The sequence below is a fragment of the Manis pentadactyla genome, chromosome 4 (genome assembly GCF_030020395.1).
Source record: "Manis pentadactyla isolate mManPen7 chromosome 4, mManPen7.hap1, whole genome shotgun sequence".
NCBI classification, from domain to species: Eukaryota; Metazoa; Chordata; class Mammalia; order Pholidota; family Manidae; genus Manis; species Manis pentadactyla.
This window is the reverse complement of record NC_080022.1, coordinates 4,252,993-4,280,930: the sequence shown is the minus strand read 5'-3', so window position 1 is coordinate 4,280,930 and position 27,938 is coordinate 4,252,993. Positions and strand designations below refer to the sequence as shown.

General features: G+C 46.3%; 1 protein-coding gene across 8 annotated transcripts in view; it reads left to right on the top strand.

The window, feature by feature from the left end:
* The first annotated feature begins 4,607 nt into the window (after positions 1-4,607).
* ACOT7 (acyl-CoA thioesterase 7) overlaps positions 4,608-27,938 on the top strand; it is a 103,837-nt gene continuing 80,506 nt past the window's right edge. For 2 of the 8 annotated variants that reach the window (XR_008996857.1, XM_057499660.1), the window contains exon 1: positions 10,332-10,697. Coding sequence is in view for 6 of the 8 variants with exons in the window: in XM_057499660.1 (XP_057355643.1) it covers positions 10,528-10,697 (170 nt within the window). In the remaining 2 variants the exon portion in view is untranslated. Of the gene's footprint in view, positions 4,765-10,325; positions 10,698-27,938 lie in introns of those variants that run through there. The other 6 variants (XM_036925394.2, XR_008996858.1, XM_057499659.1 and 3 more) reach the window with 6 other exon arrangements.

Here is a 27,938-nt window from a genome sequence, read left to right as displayed (position 1 = left end):
AGGCTGGCTTGCACATCTGGATGCACTCATGCTCAACATATAGGATATGTATGGAATTGCTGGGTCAAAGCGTATGGCTATATTCAATTTTAGTAATTATTTCAATTATTATCCAAAGAGATTGCACCAATTTACATTCCCACCATCAGCATATGAGTTCTTGTTGCTTCATATCCAATACTCTATGTTGATGTGAAATAATAATAAAGTAGATGAGTGATTGGGTGGCAACAATACAAAAATATGTAAATGAAAAGAAAAAGCCTTACCCCCTAGTCCTTTCCCCCAAAAGGTTACCACTGTCAACAGTTTCTTAAGTATTTTTCCATAAATATTTAAAGAAATTATCTAAATAAAATATTTAACTTTTTTTATAACAATTTGTGGATAATATTTCCAGTCCAGAGAGTGTGCAAATTAAACATAAAGAATTAAATATCTGCTGCTGTTAAATATGTTCCTGTCGGTAAACGTCCATTGGTTCAATCATTCACACAATGGTTATTGAACACCTACTATGTGCTAGACACTATTCTGTGAGCTTGGGACACAACAGTAACAAAAGAATAAAGGACTCCTGCCCCCATTGAAGACACAGTCTAGTTGGGGAGACATAATAAAGAGAGTAAGATTTATGTCACCTAATATTAAGTGCTAAGGAGAAAAATAAACCAAGAGTGAGGAGAGGAGCATTGAGGAAATGCAAGTATAGTACAGGACAGCCTGGAAGGCAGGACGCAGAGAAAGTGGTGTTGAGTAAAGGCCTGAGGAAGCTTGGGCTGACCACTGGTCCGGTGCACTCCCGGACTGTCAGAGGGGTTGGAGTGGGGGGTGCTCAGTGGGCAAGAGGGATAGTGGTGGATGAGGACAGACATCCGGGAGTAGGTGTGGGCACATTCTTGACTGTTTCAGGGAGAAAGGAATGAATCCTGCACTTACTCTGAATGTATTCATTGATGGGCTGGATGAAGCATGTGACACAAACAAGGGAGTCAAGGGTGGTTCCTCTGTTGTTAGCTTGAACAATTGTAAGGAATGGGTTGTACTTCCTGAGATGGAGCTGACCATGAGGAACAAGTTCTGGGGGAGTGTGGGATGCCTGCTGCGTAGCCGCAGTGACAGGGGGCTGGCAGGAGAACATGTATGTCTGGAATTCAGGGCACAGGTCTGGGCCTGAACTGTGTGGCCGCTGTTGAATAGATGGGACTCAGGGTCAAGAGACAGGACGAGACCTTGATTCCAGCACCATTCAGCCTTCTCCAGAGTCCTGAGAGGAAGGAAGAAGGCAGAACTATGAGAGTGGGCTGAGAAAAGTGGTCAGGAAAATAGAAGCCTGGTGTCTTGGAAGCAGAGGAGTAAGTATTTTGAGAGGGGAGGGATCATGTCTTCCCAACGCTGCTGAGAGGTCAAGTAAAATGACTTCTAACAACAGATTATTAGATTTAGCAACTTGGAGGGAATTAGCGACCTTGAAAAATAGAGGGGTAGAGACCAGAACGAGAAAGGAATGAGTTCAAAAGAGAATGGGACAGAGGAAGAGGAAGAGGGTGTCTGTGTAAACTCTTCTTGGACATTTTGCTGAGAGGGACAGAAATGGCCCAGCATCTTGAGGAGAAAGTGGAATAACTTAAAGTGGGAAGGTGAGATCAGTGTAAACGCATCATCACGGTAGGAGAAGTAACTCTCAGTGTTTTGCTAAGGGATTGGGCCCCCCCCTGCCCTGTTGCCATCCTTGAAACCAGGGCAATGTCATAAACAACTGGCAATCACATCCAAAGGTAATCTCAGAGCAACTTTTCACTCCTCAGAACCCAAGACACGGACTGTCAGGGCTAAGCTGTGACCTTCCTGGGCTCCCTCTGCTGCCCTTGGTGCTGTACATGGAGGGTGTTAACAGATGCTGACTTGGGCCGAAGGGTAGCCATGTCCTTTTTTTTCTGGATTTTTTTTTTGTTATCATTAATATAAAATCCCATGAGCAACATTGTGGTTACTAGACTTTCCCCATTATCAAGTCCCCACCACATACCCCATTACAGTCACTGCCCATCAGTGTAGTAAGCTGCTATAGAATCACTACTTGTCTTCTCTGTGCTATACTGCCTTCCCCATGGCCCCCCTCTACTACGTTATGTGTGCTAATCGGAATGCCCCTTATTCCCCTTCTCCCTCCCTTCCCACCCACCCTCCCCAGTCCCTTTCCCTTTGGCAACTGTTAGTCCACTCTTGGGTTCTGTGAGTCTGCTGCTGTTTTGTTCCTTCGGTTTTTGCTTTGTTCTTATGCTCCACACATGAGTGAAATCATTTGGTTCTTGTCTTTCTCTGCCTGGCTTATTTCACTGAGCATATTACCCTCTAGCTCCATCCATGTTTCCATGTTGTTGCAAATGGTAGGGTTTGTTTTCTTTTTATGGCTGAGTAATATTCCATTGTGTATATGTACCACCTCTTCTTTATCCATTCATCTACTAATGGATACTTAGGTTGCTTCCATATCTTGGCTATTGTAAATAGTGCTGTGATAAACATAGGGGTGCATATGTCTTTTTGAATCTGAGAAGTTGTTTTCTTTGGGTAAATTCCTAGGAGTGGAATTTCTGGGTCAAATGGTGTTTCTATTTTGAGCTTTTTGAGGAACCTCCATACTGCTTTTCACAATGGTTGAACTAGTTTGCATTCCCACCAGCAGTGTTGGAGGGTTCCCCTTTCTCTACATCCTTGCCAGCATTTGTTGTTCCTAGTCTTTTCTATGTTGGCCTTCCTAACTGGTGTGAGGTGGTATCTCATTGTGGTTTTAATTTGCATTTCCCTGATAATTAGTCATGTCCTTTTCCAAAGGTTTGTATGTTGCTCCAGATCACTTTTACCCCCTCTGGGAAGGACCAGGCTATTTAATTTTGAACCATTCAACCCGTTCCCTTGTGGGTAAAATCGTAACATTTCCAGAATATCTCACCTGGCTTTGGTGCATTTGTACATCCTCAGGGGAGGAGAGAAGTTAATCTCCATGTGATAGGTAATTACCTGGGCAACCAAGGGCGTGTCTGAACCTGAGGGGTTAAGGGAAGGGGCTTGCTGGCTTGCCTGCTTCCAGAGCAGGGGAGAGAAACGGCGCTGGACTGCAGTTTGTAAGCAATAAACGGGTTTTAAACTTTATTTCTACCTTTGACTGATTTCAGTTTTTAGAGGTATTTTACCCTGGGATTTACTCTCCCCAGACTTACACCCAGTCTAGGAATTTACTCCAGCATGTGGGTGGAGCCAGGCCTTTTGCGTCCAGGATTTGTCTCCCAATCAGATTTTGAGCTTTTTAAAGAACGAAAAATGTCTCCCAACTCTCAGCGATGTGCCCAGCCACCAAGCAGAGCAGGGCCTCAGTGACTGTGTGGGAAGGGCTGTTTAGAGAATGTTTTGAGCAAGGAAGGTGAGAACAGAGAGGAATAAAGACCCTAACTGTGCTAAGCCCCTTAAATTCATTACCTCTTTTATACCTCCCAAAGGTCAGGAAGGTGAGTATATTATTACCCTCATTTGAGGAATAGGGGAACTGCCTTAAGGCTCCAAAGCTGTTGCTCCTGGACCCTGTTTCAGGACCCACATTGGGAAAAGGTGGTGGTTCAATAGGCTTGGTGACCCTTGAGCTTTTTAATTCATGCCAGGGAATGAAATTTTTGGTGTAATAATCTCGAAATCATAGAGACATGGTCTGGGTAGTCCCTTCTGTTTCTGGGACTTACAGACATGAGCGGGCTGCCTCCTCGGTCTAGTGACCCAGGCATGACCAGCCAGGCAAGTTCTGAGCCATTCAGTTTACTTTAAATCGTTTTCAGATTGCACCAGAGCTTGAGTTCTGTGGGGTCTATTTGGGTAAAAAAAAAAAAAACCCGACTACAAAAGCAAATTGTTTATGGTAAAAAATTTGGACAAAGTCAAATCTCACATGGAGTACAAAGCGCTCTAATTCCGGCACATAAAGGTGATTACTTTTCCCGCTCTATGGGTTTTTCTGGGGCGGCTTTTGAGCCCGACTTGGCCTGGACGCCACTGCAGGGCATGTGGTGTCCGACAGAACAAACCGGCGTCTCTGGGGCCCCTCCTGGCAGGACGCGCGCCCCAGCAAAAGCTCAGCGCTTCCGGTAAGTCTGTAACGACCGAGGCGGTGTGCCGCGGGTGCACAGATCCCACCGGGCGGCGGCGGGGGGCTGCGGCCCCCGGCTCTGTGCTCCCACGTGCACACGCGGCCGCCGGGTCCCGAGCGCTCACCTACGAGAAACGGCTTGGGTTTCCCTCCCGGCACGCAAGCGGCCCTACAGGCCTCGGCGCACGCCAGCTGTATGGTCCCCACACACCGCCGCCCGCACCGACACGCGCCGCGCGGGGCAGGGCTGGTCTACGCTGCGGGCACGGCCTCCCTGCGCCAGCGCCGCCCAAACGCCGCCCAACCGTCGCCGAACCTTCTGGAAGCGGGGCCCCGCCGCCGCCAGAACCCGACGCCGGCGGAGCCCCTAAGGCGCGCCGGCGGGAGGAGGGCGGGCATGAGGGGGTGGGGCCTTGGCAGAAGGCCGTGTTCGATTCGCTGTTAGTGCTCAGGGCCCGCCCCGTCAGCGCTATGGCCACGCCTCCTCCCTCCCCTTCCATGGCGCCGCCCGGGCTCATTCATTCAGCGCCAGGCCTGTCGGACACCTACGCTCTCCTGCCGCCGGCCGCCGCCGCCAGCATGTCGGGCCTCGCTGCCGAGACGCCGTCTGCCATCCAGATCTGCCGGTAAGAGGGGCGCGTGCGGCGGCGCGGCCTCCGAGTCCCCGCCCGGCCCTGCGCCGCCGCGCCCTCCACGCCCCGGGTCGGCGTTGTCCGCTCGCCAACCGCGGCCCTGGCACACCTGGGTGCTGCAGAGCCGGCGGCTTCCCGTGCAGGCCGTTCGCGCGAGGAATCGGCGCGGCACCGCCCCGGGCGGCGTTCGGTGTGCAGCCCCCGCATCCCTCACTGCTCCGCCCGCCCGGAACTCGAGCGCGCTGGAGCCCCCGCCCCGGTCCCGCCGAGCCCCCGGATTTGGGGTCGCTCCCCGCGCTGCCGTGCAACGCCCACCGGTTCCGCGAAACGTGGGGCGGCGCCGGAGGGGGTGGGGGCTGCGGATGCGCAGTCCCATCAGGGCGCCGCTGGGTTTTGTGGGGAGCCGTGTGTTAACCGGAGGAACAGAAAATACCCTTCCCTTGGAAGCATCTTAGACAATGGGGCAAAGGGCTGTGCTCAGCGGACTGCCCTTGCCTTCCTCCCGGGTGCTAGGTACCAGCGGCCCTCGGAGGCCGCGGGAGAGCGTGAGCTGGCTCGTTTCCCACGGAGCGCGAGGGCAGCCTCAAGGTTACTCTCCATTCTCGGGCAGAATCAAGCAGGCTCCCCGGCATTTGAGCAGGAGCTCAGCAAGGGCAGGAAGTCTGGGCGGGCGCACAGGCGCTGGGCCTGCAGGAGGCCTGCCTTGCTGGATGCACCACTGCCAGCCAGAGCTGCTGCTTGTCTGTGGGTGGGTTCCTTTGATTCGGAGAGTGGGCATCGCACGGACCTTGGGTCTAAGCCGGGTTAGTTTCCTGTGGATGTTGGCCTGCGTCTTCCTGAAAGAGGCAAATGCTGGGTGTACAGTGACTGCTCATCAGTGAGGCGCCCCGACCCCACCTCCACTTCCGACCTAGTCAGAGCCCTTTCCTGACCTCAAGGTCAGTTTTGACCTTTCTAGGAAGAAGAAGTCTTTGGGGGTGCCTTGCTCTATTTGCTTTGTTTTTGACTGTGTGACTGCCTTGGCCCCACCCAGTCCTAGCAGAAATAACAGAAGTAACTGATATTGGGAGACAGCTGGGCCTGGAATTAGGTCCTTGAATCAGGCCCTTGAATCAGGCAGCCTGGTCTTGGCCGCGTGACCTTGAAGTTCATCCTTTGCAAAAGACTTGTGCCTCTCTCGCCTCGCTTGGTTTGCCCAACTTCCCTGGGTGGTGGGGATCTCACCATGGTGAGGAGAGGAAGGAAACTGGAGGAGGAAATTGAGGTTCCCAGAGACCTAGTGTCTCTGTGAGGTCATCCAGCCACAAGAGCCCCAGGGGCAGCACCTGCATGGTCTTCTGTCTCCAGAGCTGTGTTCTTTCCACTGTGCACCCCAAAATAGAAGGTACTGATTGCAATCTATGCAGAGAAGGCTGGGCTTTTATTCACTTCCATCAGGATGATGAATAGCCAGTCTATACCTATTACTGTTAATTAAGCAAGCTTCTACCAGTTAGTAGATTTTTGGATAGTGCTAGACACTTCCTGTTTGCACAAGCATATGCGTGTAAGCTTTTTCTTACCCATGGCATGCACAGGCTGCCTCTTGCATGTTTATTTACAATTGCATATTGTTTCTGAGTGGCCGCTGGACATACGGGCAGGATGCCTGGCTGAGGTGAGCCTCAGGTGTCCAGCACGACTGCCAGAGGGATGAGGGGCACAGTGGGGAGGGCTGTGGTCATAAGGCCTTGGCCCAGAGAAACCCCAGAACACTGGAGAGTGGACATACCAGGGTGGGGAGCCCTTTAAGGACATACGAGCCCACACCCTGCATTGAAAGGAGAGCCTCCTGGCCTAGGACAGCCAAGCCCATGAATTTAACAGGTTTCACTGGATGCCTCCAAGGAGCAAAGGGAGGGACACTGATATAGAAAATTCAGTCCCTGCCTTAGAGTATTCACGGTCCAGCAGGGAGAAGATGCCAAACCTCCCACCATCCTGGACAAGAGAGGGCACGTTGCCTCGGTTTGGAAGGAGGTGTTGAGTGAATGGGGAGTCTAAAGGCTGGGGGCAGTCGCTAAGCATTTCTGCAGCCCCAGGCCTGTGTGTGAAGTCCACCTGGCCCTTTGGAAGCTGCCTCACCTTCCGGGTCCCCATTTTATCATGGGTTGTTCTGAGTGTTAAAGGAAGTTTATGTAGTGCTGGGCAGAATGGCTGGCACCTCGTAAGGAAATAGAAGCTCTTTTTGTCTGCAAAGTGGGATGCAGGCTCAGAAGGCTGAGGGGCCTGAGTTCGAATCCCAGTGCTGCCTCTTGCCAGTGTGTGGCTTTAAGCATGTTCCTTAACCTTGCTGGGCCTCCATTCTCTTATCTGTGAGTTGGATATAGTCGTACTGCCCATCTCAGGTTGGCTGTGAGGATTAAAACCTTGGCACAGTGCTAGGCATCTATAAACCTAAGCTCACAAAGGGCACTGTTAACCTCCACACTGGGCAGCCAGGCCACTGTGGGGCATTGTTCCCATCCTCCCCTTCAAGTGCAGGTTCCAAGGACAGCATTTAACGTCTCAGAAGAGTGTTTTCCTTTGGTTTATTTTGAGTAATGTTAATTCGTGTTTAGTGAATAGATTTTCCGTGTTGGACTTAAAGGCCCCTAGCCTGGCTCTGTCATTTTACAGATAGGGAAAATGAGGCTCTCAGAGGTAAGAGACTTGGCCGAGGTTGTGCCTTGTACCTCGGCTGGTGGATTATTCCCTGCCAGGCGTCTCTGTTGCTGTGGTTCTTCGCCCTGCTCACCAAAGCTTGGTGAGGGTTGTGAGGCCTAATCATGGCATCAGTGTGGGCCCCTAGAGAAACCCTCAGTGTCTGTCGAAATCCAAGTGGAAGGACCTGGCATGTAACAGGTTGCTGGAGGCAGTGATGTTTGGAGCAGCACTGCCCTCTAGAACTTTCTTCAGTGAAGGAGATGTTCCATGTCCGCGATGTCCAGTATGGGAGCCACTAGCTGCAAGTGGCTGTTGGGTGCTTGAAATATGGCCAGGGATGGAGGACCTGAATTTTTCTCTGTTCATTTAAATTTATCTAAATGTAAATATAGATAGCCTCCTGTGATTGGTGGCTGCCTGTTTGGACAGTGCTATATATGGAGGAATTTAAAAATCCAATTTATGGCAGGCCTCTGGGGGAACAGTTTGCTAAGCAAAGCTTGGAAGCTCTCTGGAGACTGTAGTCAGCTCTGAGCCCCGCTGATGCAGTTGGGCCTCAGTGTGGACATTGCCCAGGGCAGATGACGTGGCATCGTCTGTTTGTAGGGAGTTGTGTGAGGTCTAAGGGTTCCTGTTGACTGCTGAGATTTAGGTGCGAATCTAAGAGGTGTCTTGAGGTTAGGGATTGCTTTGTTCTGTGCTGTACTTTAGTACCTAGAAAAGTGCCTGGAATGTAATAGCCAATAAATGGTAGGGGAATGGACCTGAATTTTAGTACATTGTGGGGTTGGTATTGTTTCCCCTTGGGGCTGTCTTTGGATTTACAGGGAATTAATGAAAATAGAATCTGATTTCCTGAAACCACACCCAGAGTTAGTATTCTGTTACTGTAAGTCCGGAGAGAGGAAATCCCGGGACAAAATACCTCTAAAAACTGAAATTAGTCAAAGGGAGAAATAAAGTTTAAAATCCGTTTATTGCTCACAAGCTGCAGTCCCGGGCCTCCTCTCTCATTCCTGCTCCAGCAGAAGAAAACCAGCCCTCCCCTCACCTCTCCGGTACAGATCAGCCCTCCTTGCCCAGGTAATTACCCACTGATATGGAGATGAACTTCTCTCCACCCCTGAGGATATGCAAATGCACTAAAGTCAGGCGAAATAGTCTGGAAATGTTACAATTTCACCCCCAGTTACATTCCATAAAATGATGCACAGTGCTGGCTGCCCTCCCGCTGGAATGCAGTGGCCCTGGGTGAAAGTGCGTCCTTGCAGCCCAAGGAGCCCATGGCTGGGGTGGCTGTGCTCGCCCGTCAGTGGGCCAGGCAGCCTGGCACTGCGCCCCACCTGGCTGCACAGATGCCTAGCTCCCACATGCGGTCTGGCCTGAGGTTGCTGACTCCTGCGGGGTTGGCCTTTGTGGGCCCCACGATGTGGGGTGGTCACACTGTGTGCCTCTAGGTCACTTTCTTTCACTCTCAGAGGTACCTTGTGGAGGGATTAATTATATGTTCACTCCACCCAAGGATTATCTACATCTGAAAAACTGAGGAAGGTTTTATAAATGCAGATGTTCTGCATGCAAATTGCACTTCAGTGCAAAATCAACAAAAAAAAGTGTCAATTTAAAAATGTTCATGAGATGCTTTGGGAAATGTGACTAGTTCTTTGATAGAGTTAATGCACTAAGGAATTTTTTTTAAGGTTGAGATAATTGTATGATAGTTACGTTTTTTAAAAAAACTTATTGGGTGTAACATACATGCAGCAGCATGCACCTATTTAAATGTACAGCACGCTGAGTGTTGAGAAGGTGTGCACTGGTGTCACAGTCATACGATTGTGACACTGAGTGTTTGCATCACCCCAGAGGTTCCCTGCCAGCCCTGGCCCCTGGCACATGGTGTGCTTTCTGGCACTACAGTTCCTCCTCTTCCAGAATGCCCTGGAGCCGGGGCTGTGCACACCCAGTGCTAGGAGCGCCCCTCGGGGGTGTGCTGTGCTGTGGCCCTCTTCCCCGTGCACTCCAGAGGCTGCACAGGCTGTGTCGTCACAGCGCATGAACATGGTTCTTCCCGACTTCCGGTGGTTATGAGTACTGGTCGCAAATGCAGGTTTCAAAGCATTAGGACTTAATGGAAGACACTGACTTGATATTTAATGATAGTAAGGAATCTGTGTTTTATTTAGGTGGGATAATGTTCTGTGGTTCTGTTTCTAAGTGGGGGGATCCGTCGTTTAGAGGGAATGCTGGGATAGCGACAGGTGCCAAGCTGTGTAGTCCAAGATGTGTTTCAGACTCATCTGGCGTGGGGTGGGGGGAGCCGAGGGGAGCCAGAGTTGATCGTTTTGAGCTGTTTGGTGGGGACTTGGGGATTCATTTGTTTCCTTCTTCTCTCTATTCTTGTAAACGTTTGATGTTTTCCACAAAAAAGAATAAAAAGAAAAGCAGGCTCCTGAGCCCCCACTCCAGACCTACAGCCTCTGAATCTTGTCAGGGGGTAGGGTGGGCATGAACCTGCATCTTCTCAGCTCTCCACGGTGCTGAGTGCCCTCTGAAGTAGGGGTGGCAGCCTTCCAGTGTGGGCCTGTCTTCTTGCCTCCTTTGTCCTTGAGACCTGTGCGCTTGTTGGCAGCCTCCCAGCCCTCCTGGCCAGCCCAGCTGGAGCGGCTCGGAGGCTTGGTCAGGCCCGCTGGTGTTAGAGGCATCTTGACTGGTGTTGCTCACAGCCCCACCCATCTCCTCCTTTCCCATAGACTGGCGCTGGCCCTGTGCCTGCTCTCCTCTCTCATTTGCTTAGGAGAGAGCCAGGCTCTGTGACTTCAGGCCGAGTCACCAATTCCTTGCATCACTGGCTTGCAGAGGAACATCCTGTGAGCATAGCGGAGGCAGACTGGCCAGCCTCACTGCCGCTGTTGGGGAGGAGAGGCCGCCCCAGGAGGAGGGCCCGGAGAGGGGGACCTGCATTCCTGGAGGGGGAGCTCTGGGAGGGCCAGGCCTGCTGGGGAGCAGGGAGTTGGAACTGTTAGCCACAGGCTGGGACCAGGGTGCACAGTCTGGCCCACTCGCCATGGGATGAAGCTGCTTGCTTGGGCTCTTCACCTCCACGGGCTTGGCAGGCAGGCATCTGCCTGCCAGTGTCTGGGGCTCAGGAGCTCCATGGGGCCCAGGCAGAGCCGCTGGGCTGCCATCCAGGACATTGGAACCGGGTCTGATCTGCGGGGTCAACCCTGTGCCATTGCAAGGTAGGATGACAGGAGCACTTCTGTGCCTGCAGTGATGCTGGCTCCATCCCTGCTGTCCAGCGTGTGAGGCCAGCTGGGCCCTGGGCAGTGTGACTCAGGGTTTACTGGAAGTTGTTAGTGGCTGACAGTAAGTGGTGGGTGTTGGGTGAACTGCATGTTTCATCGGATCGGTGTGCTCACTCACGTGCTCATCAGCAGGAGACTGGACGTGCTTTTCTGCCAGGGACCAGTTGAACCCCACCTGGCTTTGCTGGAGGAGGCAGGCTTCCAGTGTTGCTGGGCAGCTCCGTCTGGGGTGGGTATCTCTCTCTGTGCCCAGGTGAAACCTCAGCCTGGATGGTGGAGGGTTCTTGAGTCTGAATGAGAGAGAATCCTCAGGGGGGAAGAGCGTAGGTAAGGAAGGAATTCATTAGAGTGAGAGTAGAAATGAATGGCGGCCTTGCCGGCAGCTGAGGGCAGGGAAGTGCAGAGGGAGGGAGTGGGGGCCTGCTGAGCTTCTCAGCATAGGCAAGTCTCCCTGGCCAGCTCCTGAAGCCAGGGTCTCCTGGCCTCTCGTGTCTGCTTGGATCTGCACAGCGTTGGGGCTAGCCCCCACCACCCCAGGATTTGGGGAGCCGCAGAGCACGGGATGGAGTGAGTTTGTGTTCTGAGAACTTCCCGAAGAAGGGAGATTTTCAGGCAGGCTCCTGCAGCTGTAGTTCTGTCTGGGTCACCCAGGCAATGCGAACTTGGAGGTGCAAATCTGAACTCTCAGCAGCCCCTCCCTACTTATCAGGAGTAAAGCGGAGACAGAGTGAAGACTCAGAAATAGAATGAAATGGCAAAGAAACAACAAAGATACCTCTGGAAAAGCGCAGAGAGACAAAACACGGTTAGGTTGAGCAGTGAGAAAGCTTTACTTAAAGTTATGCGCTTAAAGGAAAGTGCGGACCTCCTCAAAGAGCAGTCACCCTGAAAGGCTGGGGGTTCCCTCTTTTAAGCATTTTTCAGGAATGTGACCAAGGGCCAGGGGGTGTAGACTTGTCAAGTGGCCTCAAGATGCTTTTCTCTGAGAGAGACACCATGTCTCCTCTCCTCTGTTATTAGTCTTCCAGCTAGTTCTGCAAAATAAACTTAACACAAGAAATTTATTGATCCAGTTCCTCCCCAGGAGAGTGGGTGGCTTCCCTCTGGGAATATGTATCAGTTAAGCCTGTTTGCCTTGCTTTAAGGTGGGTTGAGTTTTTGTCTATTTACCAAAGAATATGTTAGGAATCTTACCTCCTAACTTTCTGGCTTTTAAAATAGAATCTTATAGCCTTAAGATGGAGTCCCTCCTGTTCTTACTATACTGTTTATAGCTCAGCTTGTTTGGAAAACTATCATGATGCTTGTCTCCTGTCTCTGCCCTCCACCAGGATTGGCAGCCTCAGGCTCTGGGATGCTGCTGCCTGTGAGGGCTTGAGGCAGGTGTGGAGAAAGCACCTTCCATGCCAATGGCCATGAGCCTGCGCCGTGCACCATGCCATCCAGCTGCTTGGGACGTGAGGGCAGGGATTGAGTTTTGGTTTTGGACCAGCAGGCTTATGGAGGGCCTGGGGATCTGTCCTCGCCTGACTGGCTAGTCCTCAGCCACTACCATGACTTTTTGAGTGTTTTATTCACAGTTGTGGCATCATCACCACTATTAAAACACAAAACTCAACCAAGTAAATTAGAGGATCTCATTGGCTTCATTAAACCCTTCATGCGGGGGGCAGCATCCCATCTAGCAAGCAGAGAGATGCCCCAAGGAACTGTGCAAAGTGGAAGGTTTTTATAGGAAGGAGGGTGGATCAAGAATATTTTAGCGAAGAAAAGATTGTTTCAGGCAAGGTCACCCTCCCTCCGGAGGAAGAGCAGGGGGTCATGCAGATGACCTCATCTTTTTTGGGGGGCTGGATCTGTGTGACACGATCTTAGTGGTACTGACCAGGAATTTCCTGGTTGACTGTTAAAAGGTCACATTCCTGGAATATGTTGAAACTTATTTATTTACTGGTAATTAATTATTGGTTTTGGGGGACAAATGGCTGCATTTGGACTTGTTTCTTTTTTTAACAATTCCCTTGTTTTGGTCAGACTCAACCAAGAGGTGGATCAAAATTTACAGCCTTAGTGCCGCTCTCAGCTGCTGCTCTGTAGGTCTCACAGCCTTTTACTGGCCCTCTGTGTGACATTCTCAAGTTTTGGTCATGTTTTAATCCTGGAGATACACCCAGATCCTGACTCCAGGCCCACCGTCTTTCTATCAGTGATTCTCTTTGCTTCTCTTCCAGTATTCTGTCTCAGGGAGATTATCTGCTTGGTAGTTCGCAGTCGTGTCCATGCATGTAAAGCTTTTGAGAGGGTACAGTTTGCCAGGGAGATGACAAGCAGGATAATTCCCAATGTTGAGTGTACTTTGGAGCCATAGTCCCCAAGACCCAAACTAGTCAAGGTAAGGAGTTACCCTGAGCCAAATGGCTTGCACAGTGTCCTGTGTAACTGAGTTTCAGCCTCCCCAGAAGTGCTGATCCAGGGGCAGCAGGTGGTGGCGGCCACAATACGGACTCTTCCTGCTCAACTAAGAGATAATCCAGGGCTCTCCTGTTATCCAGAACTTTGGCCAGAGAGTCTAAGGATCTTTGCTGGACAGCTTCTGCAGTACCTTCAAACATTAAGGAGTTCCTGATCATACCTCATCTGTATTTGTCCCTAAGCAGGGACGTAGGGACCTGCCCAAGGAGTGAGTCCTGAATCCTGAAAGACTCCTCGTAGGTCCTTTCTAACTCAGTGATGTAAATTAAGGGGAGTGAAGCAAAGAGATGTCTTATTTTGTTTGGGAAAAGTTAGGGGCACAGTTAAAAGTTAAAGATAACCCTGAATTCCAAAAGTTACCCCCCTTAGCAGTGGCCTGGGAGATACGGATGAGGTCATTGTCTTTTGAGGCCAACCCCCCAGAATAAAGGAAGGAAAAAGAAGGAGAAAGGGTTTTGTGATTAGTTAAAATAGGAAGTCTTGATCCATTGTCTTGGGCAGAAGCAGTCTGCCTCGATGGCGGATACGTCTCTTCCTAGCTGTTTTGACTTGGAGGCCTCCAGCACCTGCACGCCTTCTTTAGCTGTGAGTTGCCACCAGGCTCACTGTTCTGTTTTGCAGCAGTGTCAATATCAGGAGCCCTTGGGAAGGCGCCTTCCAAGGCTTGTCTGTCTTCCTCTGATGGGGTTCCCAGAATACAGTGACTGGGTTCTAGACTATGACCATCCTTTGAACTGGGATCTGGGAAGACTTTAATCTGTTTTGATGATAGGCTTGAGCATAAGACATTAGACACTTGCTGACTAGCACGAGACAATAGGGAACAGCAAAGATTGTTGAAAATAAAATGGAAGTTTCTGACCAGGGTACTCACCTGGCCTTAATATCGACCATTGTGTACATGAGGAGCCTGCTTTGCATATTTATGGGCAGCAGGATGTTTACCTGGGATGGAAGGAACGGATGGTTAGTCATGCGGAGGGTGTGGCCCAGGGGAGGGATGGAGAGGAAACACCTATTCTCTCCTCTCCTCAGTTCCTGGCACCTAAGTGCTTGGGTGTCAGCCAGTCACCATAAAGACCCGCCTGCAGAGTTCTTCCCTGTGCTGGGGGTTGGGAAGTGGAGCATGAGAACAGTAGAGAGAGGAGAAGGTAAGCGTACCGGAAGAGCCAGGAGAAAACCGAGGCTGGCTGGGGGAGGCCATGGAGCCCTGGTGCTGAGAGAGGTTGGAGACCGATGCTGGGGAGCAGGGGGTCTCCACGAGGAACTGGGCTGTCTCTGCTGCTCGTACACAGCTGGGTGCACGGGACTCTCGCACTCGGCCTACTGCCTTGAGCATAAAGCTGGGTGAGAATGAGCCCCTTTTAACCCCCCCAACTTGCTCTTGTCTTTATTCAGTCTCACTGAGTTCATGGTGAACTTGGCGGATGGGGGACCCTCTCCTCCCAGAGCATCGGTCTGCTGGTGACTATCTTGTGTGGAGATGTGGAGTGAGTTCGTTTCTCAGAGTGGGTACTTCAGATAATTGGCAAGACCAAAGGTGATACCTGAGGCCAAGAAAGTCCAGTAGTTTCAGCAAGTTTAGAAATTTAAATTTTAGATCCTGTTAGTTCTCTTGACCTTCCTGAATCAAGGTCAAGATCGAGAGTGATAGGGACAGTGGTAACTCCAAGTGAGCAAGGCTTTTGTTCAGGTTAGTAAGCCGAACGCAGTGAAGTGGGCACCTCCGTCATGGAGACTGTGGAAGGCAAATGCCAAGTGAGAAACACAATCTCTAACAGTTTCTTTGCCATGTTGAGGGCATCAGCTTTACAACAATGAAGACTTCAACCCACCCAGGAAACAAACATACAATAACAACAACATATTGATAACCCCATTCTAAGTGGCAGTTGAATGAAGTCTAGCAGCAGGTGTTCAAAGGATCCAGAGAGAGTTGACCTGAAGCCACTGGTACAGAAGTAGTTTTTCCAGGATTGTGGGACTAACAGGTGGGATGTTATTTTTGCAGTTTTGTAAAAGTCTACCCATCGATGGCTATTCATAATTTGAGTCATCTTAAATCCACAGTGGTGGGTGAAGGAATGGAAAAAATTGGAAAATGGGGTTTGCCAGTGAGCTGGGAAGAACCAAATGGCTGTCTTGTGCTTCCCTGTAGCTCCAACTGTTGGTGTAGTTTACAGTCATTGTTTACCCATCTTAATTTCTCTGATTCAGGAGCAGACTGTTTGCCATGTTACAGGAACATCAGGATGGCGAAAGCTGGGCAATGAGGGACCAATTTTTGCAGAAGCAGGATGGACTTCATGTACATGTGCCACGATCTCTATAGATCCTGTTGCTGCCTGCATGAAAGTCAGCCGAGGGTTCCGTGATACTTGGCTTTCAGGGGATGGAAATTTCAGGTGATAACATTCCACCAGGACATACCAGATTTCTAGGAATTTCATATAATTTCTAGGATACTTACTACATATACAAATACAACATGAAGAAGGCTTAGTATTACTTCTTGTTTGACAATGTTTCTCATGTAATGTAACATGTTAAAGAAGCCAAAATTTAACATATTCTGTGGAATGTTTGTTTCTTCCAAGTCAAAAAGACTTCCTCTAGAATTCATTTTGTTAAGTTTGTAAAAAATAATCAAAAAGTCAAAAAAAGGTTTTAAGACACTTGCCTAAATAGAATCAAAGATCATTATAAAAAATAATTATCTGTTAAAATACCTAGGAATAAACCTAACCAAGGAAGTGAAAGACCTATACTCTGAAAACTACAAGACACTCATGAGAGAAATTAAAGAAGATACCAATAAATGGAAACACATCCTGTGCTCATGGGAAGGATGAATTAATATTGTCAAAATGTCCACCACCCTGCCTAAAGCTATCTACAGATTCAGTACAATCCCTATCAAAATACCAACAGCATTCTTCAATGAACTGGAACAAATAGTTCTAAAATTCATATGGACCCACAGAAGACCCCAAATAGCCAAAGCATTCCTGAGAAGGAAGAATAAAGCTGGGGGGATTATGCTCCCCTACTTCAAGCTCTACTACAAAGCCACAGTAATCAAGACAGTTTGCTACTGGCACAAGAACAGAACCATAGACCAATGGAACAGACTAGAGAGCCCAGATAGAAACTCATGCATATATGGTCAATTAATATAAAATAAAGGAGCCATGGACATACAATGGGGAAATGACAGCCTCTTCAACAACTGGTGTTGGCAAAACTGGACAGCTACATGCAAGAGAATGAAACTGGATCATTGTCTAACCCCATACACAAAAGTAAACTCAAAATGGATCAAAGACCTGAATGTAAGTCATGAAACCATAAAACTCTTAGAAGAAAACATAGGCAAAAATCTCTTGAATATAAACATGAGCAACTTTTTCCTGAGCGCATCTCCTCAGGCAAGGGATACAGAATAAAAAATGAACAAGTGGGACTACATCATGCTAAAAATCTTCTGTATAGCAAAGGACACCATCAGCAGAACAAAAAGGCATCCTACAGTATGGGAGAATATATTTGTAAATGACTTAGCTGACAAGGGGTTAACATCCAAAATATATAAAGAACTCACATGCCTCAACACCCAAAAAGCAAATAACCCTATTAAAAAATGGACAGAGGGTATGAACACACACTTCTCCAAAGAAGAAATTCAGATGGCCAACAGGCACATGAAAAGATGCTCCACATCACTAATTATCAGAGAAATGCAAATTAAAGCCACAATGAGATGTCACCTCACACCAGTTAGGAAGGCCAACATCGAAAAAGACTAGTAACAACAAATGCTGGCGAGGATGTGGAGAAAGGTGAACCCTCCTACACTGCTGGTGGGAATGTAATCTAGTTCAACCATTGTGGAAAGCAATATGGAGATTCCTCAAAAAACTAAAAATAGAAATACCATTTGACCCAGGAATTCCACTCCTAGGAATTTACCCTAAGAATGCAAGATCCCAGTTTGAAAAAGACATATGTACCCCTATGTTTATCACAGCACTATTTACAATAGCCAAGAAATGGAAGCAACCTAAGTGTCCATCAGTAGATGAATGCATAAAGAAGAGGTGGTACATATACACAATTGAATATTATTCAGCCATAAGAAGAAAACAAACCCTACCATTTGCAACAACATGGGTGGAGCTAGAGGGTATTATGCTCAGTGAAATAAGCCAGGTGGAGAAAGACAGAAACCAAATGATTCCATTCATCTGTGGAACATAAGAAAAAAGCAAAAATATTAAGGAACAAAACAGGAGCACACTCACTGAACCCAAGAATGGACTAACAGTTGCCAAAAGAGACTGTGGTGGGGGGAAGGGAGGGATAAGGGGCATTTGGGGCATTACGATGAGCACACATAATGTAGGTGGGGCACAGGGAAGGCAGTATAGCACAGAGAAGAGAAGTAGTGATTCTATAGCATCTTACTATGCTGATGGACAGTTACTGTAATGGGGTATGTGGTGGGGACTTGATAATGGGGGGAATCTGTAACCACAATGTCGCTCATGTAATTGTATATTAATGATACAGAAAAAAAATGGGTGGAGGGTATGACCAGACACTTCTCCAAAGAAGAAATTCAGATGGCCAACAGGCACATGAAAAGATGCTCCATATTGCTAATTATCAAGGAAATGCAAATTAAAGCCACAATGAGATACCACCTCACACCAGTTAGGATGGCCAACACTGAAAAGACTAGGAACAACAAATGCTGGCAAGGATGTAGAGAAAGGGGAACCCTCCTACACTGCTGGTGGGAATGTAAGCTAGTTCAACCATTGTGGAAAGCAATATGGAGACTCCTCAAAAAAATCAAAATAGAAATACCATTTGACCCAGGAATTCCACTCCTAGGAATTTACCCAAAGAAAACAACTTCTCAGATTCAAAAAGACATATGCACCCCTATGTTTATTGCAGCACTATTTACAATAGCCAAGATATGGAAGCAACCTAAGTGTCCATCAGTAGATGAATGGATAAAGAAGAGGTGGTACATATACACAATGGAATACTATTCAGCCATAAGAAAGAAACAAATCCTCCCATTTCCAACAACATGGATGGAGCTAGAGGGTATTATGCTCAGTGAAATAAGTCAGGCAGAGAAACACAAATACCAAATGATTTCCCTCATTTGTGGAGTATAACAATGAAGCAAAATTGAAGGTACAAAATAACAGCAGACTCACAGACTCCAAGAAGGGACTAGTGGTTACCAAAGGGGAGGGGTGGGGGAGGCTGGGTGGGGAGGGAGGGAGGGAGAAGGGGATTATGGGGTATCATGATTGGTGCACATGGTGTGTGTGGGGTCACTGGGAAGGCAGTGTAGTTCAGAGAAGACATAGGGACTCTGTGGCATCTTAGTACACTGATGGACAGTGACTGCAATGGGTTATGAGGGGGGCTCAATAATAAGGGTGAATATAATAACCACATTATTTTTCTTGTGAAACCTTCATAAGAGTGTATATTGATACCTTAATTAAAAAAAAAAACTTCTTAGAAGTCATCCCTAAAATCATTGGAGCTTATAGGGAATGAAATCTGATGTTGCCATAAAGTAGTGATAAGGGAATATGAATTAATAGTCCAAGAACATTTAAGAAGCAAGACTTTTTTAGAAAGAAAAAGTAAGTAATGGAATAAGAAAAAAAAAATCTGTTAGCAAAACTTAGCTCTTTTAATATTAAGATTCAGTTTTTTTAAGTCATCAAAAACCTGATAAAGACAGCAAACACAGGAAATTATTTTGGTAAAACAAAATCTTCTTTATGCAGACCAATTAAAAGGTAAAGAAACTTTCCCAATCTGTTATCAAAAGTAGACCAAAAGTCAAGCAAACAAAAACTTTGTCCTGTTGACAGAAAGCCAAATTCTAATTTTGTACCAGTTTACTTTTTCTTTTTTTGGGGTATCATTAATATACAATTACATGAGCAACATTGTGTTTACTAGACTCCCCCTCCCATTATCAAGTGCCTACCCCATATCCCATTACAGTCACTGTCCATCAGCGTAGTGAGATGCGATAGAGTCACTACTTGTCTTCTCTGTGTTGTACTGCCTTCCTCGTGGCCCCCGTACATTATGTGTGCTAATCATAATGCCCTTTATTCCCCTTCTTCTCTTCCCACCCATCCTCCCCAGTCCCTTTCCCTTTGCTAACTTTTGGTCCATTCTTGGGTTCTGTGAGTCTGCTGCTATTTTGTTCCTTCAGTATGCTTTGTTCTTATGCTCCACAGATAAGAAAAATCATTTTTTTAATCCATTTAGTGACTCTATGTCTTTTGGTTGGTGCATTCAGTCCATTTACATTTAGGGTTATTATCGATAGGTGTGTACTTATTGCCATTGCAGGCTTTAGATTCGTGGTTACCAAAAGTTCAAGGGTAATTCCCTTACTATCTAACAGTCTAATTTAACTCACTTAGTATGCTATTACAAACACAACCTAAAGGTTCTTTTTTTTTTTCCCTCCTTTTTCTTCCTCCTCCATTCTTTATATATTAGATATCATATTCTGTACTCTTTGTCCATTGATTGACTTTGGGGGTAGTTGATTTGATTTTACATCTGCTTAGTAATTAATTGTTCTACTTTGCTGTCGTTTTATTTCCCCTGGTGACAGCTATTTAGCCTTAGGAATACTTCCATCTATAGCAGTCCCTTCACAATTCCCTTTAGAGGTGGTTTGTGGGAGGTAAATTCTCTCAGCTTTTCCTTATCTGAAAATTGTTTAATCCCTCCTTCAAATTTAAGTGATAATCTTGCCGGGTAGAGTATTCCTGGTTCAAGGCCCTTCTGCTTCATGGCATTAAATATATCATTGCCACTCCCTCTGGCCTGTAAGGTTTCTGTTGAGAAGTCTGATGGATTTTCCTTTGTATGTGTTCTTTTTTCTCTCTCTAACTGATTTTAAAAGTTTGTCTTTATCCTTGATCTTTGCCATTTTAATTATATATCTTGGTGTTGTCTTCCTTGGGTCCCTTGTGTTGGGATATCTGTGCACCTCCACGGCCTGAGAGAGTGTCTCCTTCCCCAGATTGGGGAAGTTTTCAGCAATTACCTCCTTAATGACAGTTTCTATCCCTTTTTCTCTCTTTTTCTTCAGGTACCCCTATAATGCAAATATTGTTCGGTTTGCATTGGTCACGCAGTTCTCTCAATATTCTTTCATTCTTAGAGATCCTTTTTTCTCTCTGTGCTCCAGCTTCTTTGTACTCCTGTTGTCTAATTTCTACTCCATTTACCATCTCTTCTACTACATCTAATCTGCTTTTAAATCCCTCCATTGTATGTTTCATTTCAGATATGGAATTTCTTAATGATTGAATCTCAATCCTAAATTTGTCCCTGAGTTCTTGAATATTTTTCTTTACCTCCATGAGCATGTCTATGCTTTTTATTTTGAACTCCCTTTCAGGAAGATTGGTGAGTTCAGTTTCATTGGCCCTTTTTCTGGGATTTGTGAGATTTTGGTCTGAATTAGGTTCCTTTGACATTTCTTGGTCCTATGTGGTGCCCTCTAGTGCCCAGAAGCTCTAGGCTCTGGAACTGCTCACCCTCTGGAGTGAGGTCGGGGCTTGCAGGGGAGCGGCCCTGGTGCCTTGTTTCGTGAGTTCTGCTCTGTTCTCCAGGTGTGTGCAGTCTGGTGCAGCCTTCTTTCATGTTGCTCTTTTAGGATTATTTGTATCAACTATATTTTCGTATTATATGTAGTTTTCGGAGGAGTTCTCTGTCTCACCTCTCACGTCGCTGAGTTGAATCCTCTGTTCCTCACCAGTTTACTTTTGATATTACAATTTATTCACCCCAATCTTAGTCAATCCTGACTATGCATAAAATTCCTTTCCTAAGATTCCTTCTTCACAAATGCATAACTTTCTTTTTTTTTTTTAGTAAAAATAAAAAAAAGAAATCTCCATTCCTCATACCTTCTTTTACCAAAAACATGCATTTTACTACCCTTGTACAGAGATGTTGACCTTATTATTTCTAGTAACTTTAATTACATATATTAATTTGAATTCTTAGCCCTTTGGAACTACATTTCCAGTGAATACTAAGAAATGAATTGTTGTGAACTGTTCCAGCTTTGGCTTGGCAGACTTAGAAATACTTTTTATAAGAACTCTCCTACCCGTTATCAGCCATTCCCACTTCCTTCTTCCCCCTGGCAACCACTAATCTTTCTGGCTCTATTTACCTAACTGGACGTTTTCATATAAATGGGATCATAATATGTGAAAAGAATAATATCTTTAATACTCTTTATAATTTCTAGAAGCATATGCCTCCTCAGTAAGTTTCTCAACATGGCACAAAATATGTTTATAAATAGACTGAGATATCTTTAGTTTCTCCATAGTAGTGTTAGGAATGGCCTAAAACTAAATGTGATTTATTCCCAGAGGAATTAATGTTTAAACAAAGGGTATTGACAAAGCCCACATGTCAGCATGTATGAGGGAGTCACTCTGGCTGAGAAAGGGAGGGAGGCTGAGAAAGAGCGGGCTATGCGTCACCAGAGAAATGCAGAGAAAGTTTTGAATCAGCCAATAGAATTAAGACAAATGTAAAGAAATCCTAATATGGGCATAATTTGCTTAGGTGCTATTGGGGAAAGAACATGAACCTTGTAGTACTCAGCCAATGAGGAACCAGGGGAGGGACTCGTGGGCTAAGGAATAAATTTCTTGTTTTAGCTGTCCTGAGTGGGCCTGCTCACCAGACACCCGGTTTTGTGAGACCGCCATTAAAGCTTCACTTCCCTGTTTTCTTTGTTTCCATGTCCACTTATTGAGTTTGGACCAGTGAGCATGTTTCTCACAATAGGAAGCCAAAAATGGATAAACCTATGTTAAACTCGGGCAGAATACACTTACTTATCTTCATTACATTCATTGTCGACTCTGAAGACATGCCTATTTTAATTAAATCACCAAATGAACTTTAATTTACCAGATTATCCAGCTCACATGAACTTGAAAAACATTTGGGTTAGTTTCTGTCTTTCTGGGAGTTTTAGAAAGCTAATCCATACAAATGCTTGTCTTCAAACCAACTGAATAGATCTCTTTTACAAATTAATTTTAAAAATACCATCCAGAGGTGGAAAATACCAGACATTTGCAACATATATATATATATGTGCACACAAACACAGATTCAGAGACCTTATAGCTTACAGCTTTGAATTACTGCTATGAATTTAGTATAATGCAAAACTCACTAGTTATGAAACAAGTTGGGTCCACATTTGTTTTTCTGGTAAGTGGGATAAGTTAAGGTTACCTGTGTAGATAACTAAAGCCTTTTTATAATTGTGGAGAAGACTGAAGCTCTGTTTGTCCAAGACAAATTCGAGTTTGAACTGACCTTTCCCTGTCTTTTGTTTTGTTTTAAATAAGAATTACCTCCCTGAAGTTTGCATATCAAAGAGATGGTCTAGAAAATTTACATTTCAAAGGCCCAGAAAAATATACAGGTTCCTCTTAGGACTTTTGTTCCTTTCAGGCCAGAATTTTTATAATACCTACTGAGGCTTTAGAGATAAGTAGGGGAGGTTTTGGGATTGGTGAAAAGCATTGGTGGACTTTGAAGTGTTTCTGGAGCCACCCCCCACCCTTCTTCTGGTCCTGTAAAGACTAGATTTTCAAAATAAGGACAAATGTTTTTAATTCCTTATATAATAACTTGGTTACCCCTAAATGACATCAAGGACTGACACACCTATACACCTATGTTGGAATGTTTTTATTTTCCTCTGGGTACAGTTAGCTTAGGGGCGAAGGCCTAAAAAAATTTCCTATCAAGCTCTGAATATCAGCTTCCAATTTGGCCATAATTTTAATCATAAATATTAATCCTTTCAAACATCTTGTCAGTTGAGACAAACAGTAAATAATTGTGGCAGCATTAAGCAACCTTATGGACCCATGAGGCATGCTCAAAGACAGCCGAAGGGATGTCTTCACAAGATCTGGAGTCACTCCCAAAGATAGCCAGATAATGGACACCCTGCGTGTCCCAAACAAGCCAAGTTCTTAGGAAGTAAAATGAGCAAGCAAGAAGGTGACAGGTGTTCCTGGGAGAGAGAGGATCAATAACCAGTGGGTCTAAAATTAGAAAGGAAGGGACAATGTAAAATTTTGTTTTCCTCTCTCAACTGGGTACTGCACACAGATTCAGGAGGGCTGATTCTGGTAAAAATTTTCACCCTTTGCTGGCTTCTGCCAGTTTTTCCAAGATCCCCTCTACGAGCTTTGGTATCTGTGGGTAAAATTGTAATATTTCCAGAATATCTCACCTGGCTTTAGTGTATCTGCATATCAACAGGCGTTCATTAGGGGCGGGGTGAAGTAGTCCATCTCCATCTCCATCTCCATCTCCGTATCAGTGGGTAATTACCTGGGCAACTGGGGGCTTATCTGAACCTGAGAGGTTAGGGGGAGTGCTGGCTCGCTTCTGCCGTAGCAGGGAAGAGAAACGGCCCTGGACTGCAGGTTGTAAGCAATAAATGGGTTTTAAACTTTATTTCTGCTTTTGACTAATTTCATTTTTAGAGTTATTTGTCCCGGGATTTCCTCTCCCCGGAGTTGCAGTATCTATGAGAGTTTCCTCTAGGCTGTTTAAGGGAATAATGTAGCAGTTTACCAGAAAAATCCCTCCAGTTCATCAACTCCAGGAGGGGCCCCATGGAGTGTCTGCAAGGCCTTTTATTAACTTGCTGGACTTTTATTAGCAGTCATATGTTCTTTTTAGAGTGAAAAAACAATTCAGACTGGATTACTACAATGAGCACTTAAGGGAGGAAAGAGGGGAGCAGTAGGAGTTAGTCTTACAGTCTTTTGTTTTAGGTGACTATTATCTGTGTAATTTTTCATTAGTCGTATGCAATGAATCTTTCAAATGGTACTCTTCTGAAATTTTGAAACCTTTTGGAGGCTTCTTGCATGCCAATTAAACTAGGTATCCCATTCTGTTAGTTTAATTTGGGAACGCTTGCTTTTGAGTGCACTTCGTAAGTTACCTGATTTAGTTGGAACGTTCCCTGTAGTGGCCCTTGTATTTCTAGGCTGACTTTAGTAAGATTTTGCCATTTTATATGGTATCTGCAGCTTCTTGGACCACAGTTCTTAGACATAAAAATAAGCAGTTGTGCCAGAGGGTCACATGCTCATGTCCTCGGATTTAAAGGATCCCTTTTCTTAATTAGGCCTTTTGGTTACTTGGAGTCATGCCAACAATCTGAAGAGTGGGAAGGGACTGAACCTGCAGACCCCAAGGAATGGGGTCTGGGGACTTAGCCCAAGCACAGGAAGAGCTGCCCCTGCTACCAGCAGTCCTGCTGTGGAATCAGCGAATGTGGGGACAGAACCTAAGGGCTAAAGTTTCTTTCTGGCTTCGAAGATAGCTTTACACAAAACAAGAGACACAAACCTGTGCACCTTAACATACCAGCAGCAACCAAGTGATGCTACTGCATCCTGGCCCCGCGAAGGCCCTGTGCGCTCTGTTGGGGGAGTGTGTGTATTTCCCTCGGTTCTTGTCCCCGCCGCAACAAAGAACTGAAGGGCAGAGACACAGTGACGAAGCAGAGTAAAAGTTTTATTTAAAATTACTTAAAGAGAGAAAAAGTACAGGTGACCTCAGGGAGGAGAGGCCCCCTGAAAGGTTGGAGAGAGAGAGTTTAAGGTTAAAAGGTTGGGAAAAAGTTAAAGTCATGTACTTAACAAACCCCAGAGATAGGAGCGCCTTGAAAGGTTGGGGGTTTGCCCTTTAAAGGATTTTTCAGGAACGTGACAAAGGGCTAGGGGTGTGGACTTGTTAAGTGGTCTCAGTCCTCCAGATAATTCTGTAAAATTAGCTTAACACAAGAAATTTAGTGCTCTGGTTCCCTCCCAGGGTAGCAGCCTCCTGGTCTGGGAGAATATCAGTCAAGACTTCCTGCCCTTCCTCCAAGGTGGGCTGAGTTATTGTCTGTTTGCTCAAGAGTATGTTAAGAACCTTACTTCTTAAGTTTTTTAAAATGCAATTTTAGCTTTAAGATGGAATCTTCCTGTCTTTATTATGCTGTTTATAGGCGGGCCTTTTAGCAGGCTTGAGTAAATCTTAAACTGGCGTATCTAATTGTGATCTAATTGACACAATGAAGATGCAGGCTGTGCTCAGATACTTTTCCTTTCTGGTGAATATTCAAATATTCAAGGCCAAGTTGCTCTTGACCTTTTGAGCGTTAACTGATTAACTGATTAACTCTGAGTGTTTTCTGGCTTTCTAGTTTTAACTTGCTAACTGAGTCTTTTCTAGTGGACTTTATTGACCTTATTTTCTTTCCACCCCATTCATACCTATTTTCCTGCCTAGCATGCACCACCACTCATTCCTGTGGAACCTCGGACTGGGGAAAGGATTGGACTAGCAAACCCCCAGGAATAGGGACTGCGGATAGACTCCAAATAAAGGAAGAACTCCTCCTGCTGGCAGCGGTTCCCGCTGTGAAAGTTGAGGAAGGATTCCAAAGAAATGGGGAATTGCCTACGAAATGGTCAGCAGTTCTCAACGTGGAATCCACAGACAGAGCTAAGGTGTGGGGTTTCCCCCACTAGGGAGTTGTGGACCCAAAGGCTAGGGGCTTGGCTCCCAGGCAGATCCTTCTGCCAGCTCAGGTGGGCTCCTGGCAGTACAGTCTCCCAGCTCAAGTTGGCCTACCCTGTAAAGTAAAGCCAATGAGATAAAGGACTCCAGGCAAACACAGCAGAATTCAATTGATAGGAACTCACCAATGGCCCTTGGAAATTATCAGAAAAACTGTGAGCTCAAGTGGGTGCATAGGGTGCCCCACCTGTGTTTCTCATCCATGAATGCGCAGGAGGTTCTCTTTGGATTCCCACTGCTGCCACCAGTTGTTAAAAAACTAAATCCAACAGTTGCTGGGCAGCTGTGTCTGGGAGGTCTCTCCCTGGGCACCAGGTGAAACCACAACCTGGGCATGGGAGAGTTCTTGACTCTGAATAAGAAAGAATTTTTGAGCTGGTCAGAAGAGCATAGGTAAGGGAGGAATTCATTAGAGGAAGAGTAGTGTAACCCCAGGGAGAGGAAATCCCCGGGCAAAATACCTCTAAAACCAAAATCAATCAAAGGGAGAAATAAAAGTTTAAAACCCATTTATTGTTTACAAACTGTAGTCTGGGGCCATTTCTCTTTCCTGCTCGGGCAGAAGCAAGCAAGACCTTCTCCTAACCTCTCAGGTTCAGATAAGCCCTAGGGGCCTGGGTAATTACCCATTGATATGGAGATGGACTACCTTTCTCCACCCCTGAGGAACACCTGTTGACATGCAGATGCACTAAAGCCAGGCAAGATATTCTGGAAATATTACAATTTTACTCACAGTAGGAATGAATGGCAGTGGCCTTGCAGGCAGCTGAGAGCAGGAAAATGTAGAGGTGCACAGGGAAAGTTTGGCACACATTTTCTTGGTATAGGGAAGTCTCCCTCACCAGCTCCTGAAGCCAGGGTCACTCGACATCCCACGTCTGCTTGGATCTGCAATGTGTGGGGACCATCCCCTACCAACCCACGATCTGGGGAGCCGCAGAGCACAGGATGGAGTTAGATTATATTCTGAGAAAGTCCCAAAGAAGGTAGATTTTTAAGCAGGCTCCTGTCGCTGCACTTCCGTCTGGGCCACCCAGGCAACGGCAACTTGGAGGCCCAAATCTGAGCTCTAAGCTGCCCCTCCCTACTTATCAGGGGTAAAATGGAGACGGAAATAGAATGAAATAGCAAGAAGACAAAATACAGTAAGTTGAGCTGTGAGAAAGCTTTATTTAAAGGTACGCACTTCAAGAGAAAAAGTGTGGGTGTCCTCAGAGAGAAGGCACACCAAAAGGTTGGGGATTCCCTGTTTTAAGCATTTTTCAAAAGGGCCAGGGTGTATGGACTTGTAAAGTGGTCTCAAGATGCTTATCTCCAGTGAGAGACATTAAGTCTCTTCTCTTCTGTTGTCAGTCTTCCAGATAATTCTGCAAAATTAACAGAAGAAATCGGTCAGTTCCTCTCCAGGATAGAAGCTGCCCTCTAGGAAGATATCAATCAAGACCACCTGCCCTGCCCACCGGGTGGGTTGAGTTATTGTCAGTTTGTTAAAGAATATGTTAGGAATCTTACTTCCTAACTTCCTGTTTTTTAAAATGGATTCTTAGCTTTAAGGTGGAATCCTTCCTGTTCTTCCTATGCTGTTTATATGTCAGCATTTTTCATCACAGGAAGGAAAGTTAACCATGCTGCCTGGCCCAGGTCCCGGCCCCATGTCACAGCCAATTATTAGAAGATCTGATTGGCTTTATTAGATGATTCATGAATTGGGCAGCATCCCTTCTAGCCCGTAGAGAGATGCTCCAAAGAATTGTATAAAATGGAGGGTCTTTAAGGGAAGGAGGGTTGGTCAACAAGTTATTAGCAAAAGGATTGTTTCAGGTAAGGTCACCCTCCCTGAGGGGGAAGAGCAGAGGGTCTTGTTATGCAGATGACCTCATCTTTGGGGGATGGAGGGAACCTGTGACATAATCTCAGTGTTGCTGACCAGGAAATTCCTGGTTGACTGTTAAAATGTCACATTCCTGGAATAGGTTGAAACTGTAATTAATTCTT